The sequence below is a fragment of the Gadus morhua genome, chromosome 7 (assembly GCF_902167405.1).
Source record: "Gadus morhua chromosome 7, gadMor3.0, whole genome shotgun sequence".
NCBI lineage: Eukaryota > Metazoa > Chordata > Actinopteri > Gadiformes > Gadidae > Gadus > Gadus morhua.
The window spans coordinates 24,296,777-24,300,800 of record NC_044054.1 but is presented as its reverse complement, the minus strand read 5'-3'; the positions used below and the strand labels follow the sequence as shown (position 1 = coordinate 24,300,800).

The 4,024-nt window shown below is 43.4% G+C and overlaps 2 protein-coding genes across 2 annotated transcripts in view; one reads left to right on the top strand and one right to left on the bottom strand.

Moving 5' to 3' along the window:
• Nucleotides 1-1,545, top strand: part of mia (MIA SH3 domain containing) — a 2,669-nt gene extending 1,124 nt beyond the window's left edge. Inside the window, exons 3-4 of the mRNA XM_030362524.1 lie at nucleotides 261-371; nucleotides 619-1,545. Coding sequence (XP_030218384.1) covers nucleotides 261-371; nucleotides 619-642 — 135 coding nt within the window. The 3' untranslated portion in view covers nucleotides 643-1,545. The remainder of the gene's footprint in view (nucleotides 1-260; nucleotides 372-618) is intronic.
• Nucleotides 1,546-1,552: 7 nt separating this feature from the next.
• On the bottom strand, nucleotides 1,553-4,024 carry LOC115547983 (alpha-crystallin B chain). Its single transcript, XM_030362523.1, has 3 exons — nucleotides 3,696-4,024; nucleotides 3,054-3,176; nucleotides 1,553-2,903 (listed from the first exon to the last, which is right to left on the bottom strand). Exons 1-3 carry the CDS (start codon nucleotides 3,873-3,875, stop codon nucleotides 2,712-2,714), a joined length of 495 nt encoding a protein of 164 aa, XP_030218383.1. The 5' UTR covers nucleotides 3,876-4,024; the 3' UTR covers nucleotides 1,553-2,711.

Below are 4,024 nucleotides of genomic sequence, written 5' to 3'. Positions count from 1 at the left end.
ACAATCGCATGCAATACACAAACACACACACACACACACACACACACACACACACACACACACACACACACACACACACACACACACACACACACACACACACACACACACACACACACACACAGACAATCATACGCAAGCACCCACGATAATTGATCTGATCTCATCATCTAGTCAAATAAAGCTGGTCCTGGTTCTGATGGCCCTGATGTTCTCGCTGGAACTGGTTCTGATAATTATGCCTGTCTCTGTGATCCCAGGTCCAGGACTCCTACTACGGTCAACAGGAAGCTCGGATCGGTCACTTCCCAAGTAGTGTAGTGGAAGAGACACACCCTCTCATGCCAGCCACCACAGAAGTGCAGACTACCGTGAGTACAAACACACACACACACACACACACACACACACACACACACACACACACACACACACACACACACACACACACACACACACACACACACACACACACACACACACACACACACATCCGCACACATGCACACATACACACACACACACTCACTGCATTATTGGGACAGATATCATGCATGTACACACCATATGTAATGCCTATACTCATGTTTTGTTTTTGTTTTTGGTCTTTTGTTGCAGAAATGGGATTTCTACTGCTACTAAACACAACTGGGACTACACATAGACATCTTCAAACAGACACACACACACACACACACACACACACACACACACACACACACACACACATACACACACACACACACACACACACACACACACACACACACACACACACACACACACACACACAAACACACACACACACAAACAGTATGAAAGTTTGTAGATCTTCAAAATATTGATTGATAATACTGACAGATCTAATATATCTCTTTGTTTTTTGTGGTTTAATTCACAGAGCTAATCTTGCACTGGACCATTCTTGTATTAACCAATAGTTATATCAAGATATCTATTTTGCATGTTTCATTCAAGCTGCCTAGATAAAGAGAGTTATTTTAACTTAAATCCATATTTTGCCACATTTCTATTTTTTTTTTTCAAATGTTTAGCTTTCAGTGACAAAGGAAGAATGGCAGACAAAACTGTTATGACTTCACTGACATGAAATTCTCACTAAAAATGAAGTAAAATTTCAATTTGTGTTTCTGTTTTTGGCTTGCTCTTCATAAGACAGATTGGTTGACAGACTGTCTTGGACAGTCTTGGATTCCCCTAGATCCCTTACACAGGTTCAGGTCCTTAAAGGTGTAGTGTCTGTGATTTAGTGGCACCTAGAGGAGCTCCTCTCTGTTTGTGTAGCTAAAAAGAACTGATTCTAAGATTCCGAAAAGCAAGATTAATAATTTCAATTAATGCATATTTTTGAATGTTATATTCCATTTCTCTATGCCACTAAATTCTACACACTGCACCTTTAAAGTAAAGAGATATTTACCTAAACCTTCCAAAAATACCAAACCCCTGAACTAGTATACATCTTTTATGACTTTAAAGTACGCACACACAAACATGTACTGCAAATAAAAGGAGGAACGCACACACAATAGTTAGTTTGCATCATTTATTCTAATCGTTATGATCGGAAACCAGAGTTTGTGTGAGACACCAGAAGTTGGTTTCGTTACAAAGAAAGGATAGAATGAATTCCGCTTTGCCAACATTACAGCGGCCACAGTTAATGTGCCCACCCCCTTCTCCCACACTCACAAACGCAAACGTACAGATATACACACGCATGCTCACAGATCACGCACACTTTAGCAGCTCAGACGCAACGCTCCACACAAGGAGCCTATGGTCTTCTCTTCTCCTCCACAACAAGCCCTCTGCTACCCCAACCCTTGACCCCCCCTCCTCCCCCACACTCTCCCCTACTCCTTTCCTTTCTCTGTGGTCCTCGACAACACCTCATGATACATGCCTTTTCCATGGAAGCCACCACAGCCCTGCCCAAACACAAAGAAACAACCGAAAAGAGAACGACCTCACTTTGACCGAATAACACACATACATCGTCATTAATAAAAACCATGACATATTGAATTTCAGATTGCTACTTCTTTTCAGGGACACTTTATGTCGGGTGAGGTCAGGTGGGTATAATAAATACAAAAAAAAAAACATTTTTAATTTTAGCCTTTCCTTTAATTGAAAGTGTTGAACATGTGTTTTAGAAAAGTTAGCTTCAAAATAGCCAAAGGCCTACTATTGATGCTAGTGAGGAATGTTGAAATAAAGCATAGTGTCTGATTAGAGTAGTAAGAAGCTAAGATTCATTGACAAAATGAAATATTTTTTACGTGGACCTCACATGTACATGTAGGGGAGTTGGATTTTTGGCAGAGGAGTTTCATTCTAACAGAACGCTTGACCAGCAGATCGGCGATCAGCTTTTGGATATGAGCTGTTTAGACTCGTCCCCTACCCTTCATCACAAACTGGCTCTAAAAATAACCAAAAAGCTCTAGTTTGTTTCCAGATAGTTCTGTTACAGCAACAGCAGTAGTCGTAGTAGTAATAGTAGTACTAATAGTAGTAATAGGAGTAGTAGTAGTAGTAGGTAGGAGAGAGCTGAAATGGGGTTAAATCTACCTAGAGACAAGTCGTCACTTCCTAACATACCCACTGGCAACAGTGAATGAGATAGGATGAACACGAATGGGAACCTTTGGGCTGATAGGCAAGACCGGAAGCCAAGTAGAGCTCTACTTGTTTGCTTTGGCGGCACCGTCGTCGAAGGTAATTGGGATGGAGCGCTCTAGGTTTGAGGAGGAGCGTGGCACCGTGATGGTCAGCAGGCCGTCACAGGAGAAGCTGGAAGTGACATCGCCGCCTGAGACGCTGGCGGGCAGCTTGTACTTCCGCAGGAATTCCCTCGACACAAAGCCGTGGTCATCCTGTTTTAGAAGTGCACGAACAACAGACAGACCCACAAACACGTCAATGCCTGAAGTAGATCTAAAGTTCAGACTGCTGACTGGAATGTGTCTCCTTATGAATGAGGCTTTAAGAGAACATTTGAGAAACGTGTTTATCAGACGTTGTACCTGTCTCTCCTCGTGCTTGGCGTGTATTGTAATGAAGTCGCCGCTGACATTGACTGACAGCTCCTCAGGTGAGAAGTGCTTCACGTCCAGGTAGATGACATAGCGATCCTTTTCCACACGCATCTAGTCACGAAGAGGGAGGGCACACACAGTCACCTTCAACATGGATGATTCTTTATATGTTCTGCCACTCAGTAATACCAATCAGACCCAGGATGAAGTGTCTATAATGCTACACAAATAATTATAAATGCATACAATATGCTGTTGTAAATTCAGAAAATACAATCCCGCAACTACTTTGATTATTCTGTATCTGCTTTCCTAAACATCATATCACACCTATTAACACCTGCCCGTAAAATCGATGTCCCAGTGAAGTAGTTTTTTCGTTTTTTCTTTATTAATGCTTAAAAGTCTATGATGACTCAATCTATGAATCCTTTGTCTGTTTGTCCATGAACTATATACTGTAAAATATTATTTCAGGACGACTCCAACATCTGGAACAACTGCAGTGTGCTCACTGTACTCTAGAGAAGTCCACATTTTAACTTCCTTTTCCTCTTCACAATCAAACAAAACATATTAAATAGTATGACTAGCCTTATGGTTATGAGTTCTTGGTCCCGGAGCGTTTACCTCGGTGAGGCCGTTCTCGGGCCAGTTGAGCCAGCGCTGGGTCATGGGTCGCATCCAGGGCAGGGGAAGGGAGAAGGGCCAACTGAGGGGCCAGTCGGAGAGGGACTCCACGGAGGCCAGGTCAGCCAGGCGAGGGTTGAAGGCCCGGCGGTACCACGGGATCTGGATGGGGATGTCCATGACGAGGGTCCGAGTGAGAGAAGGACTGGTGACTGAGATGGAGGTGGTGGAGGTCCTGGTGCTTCTTTCTGGTGGTTCTGGTGGTCCAGTGATGGAAGCAGCCAGAGGAAGAGCTAATGTGTTGTTGGTGCTGCTCCGGGGGCCATTTA

What these genes read in the sequence shown, in the direction of transcription:
- LOC115547983 (XM_030362523.1), bottom strand. Translation starts at nt 3,875, where the DNA reads ATGGACATCCCCATCCAGATCCCGTGGTACCGCCGGGCCTTCAACCCT. An exon ending in CCGAGAACGGCCTCACCGAG is followed by an intron (nt 3,177 to 3,695) that starts GTAAACGCTCCG and finishes CTTCGTGACTAG; the next exon opens with ATGCGTGTGGAAAAGGATCG. An exon ending in CCAAGCACGAGGAGAGACAG is followed by an intron (nt 2,904 to 3,053) that starts GTACAACGTCTG and finishes CTTCTAAAACAG; the next exon opens with GATGACCACGGCTTTGTGTC.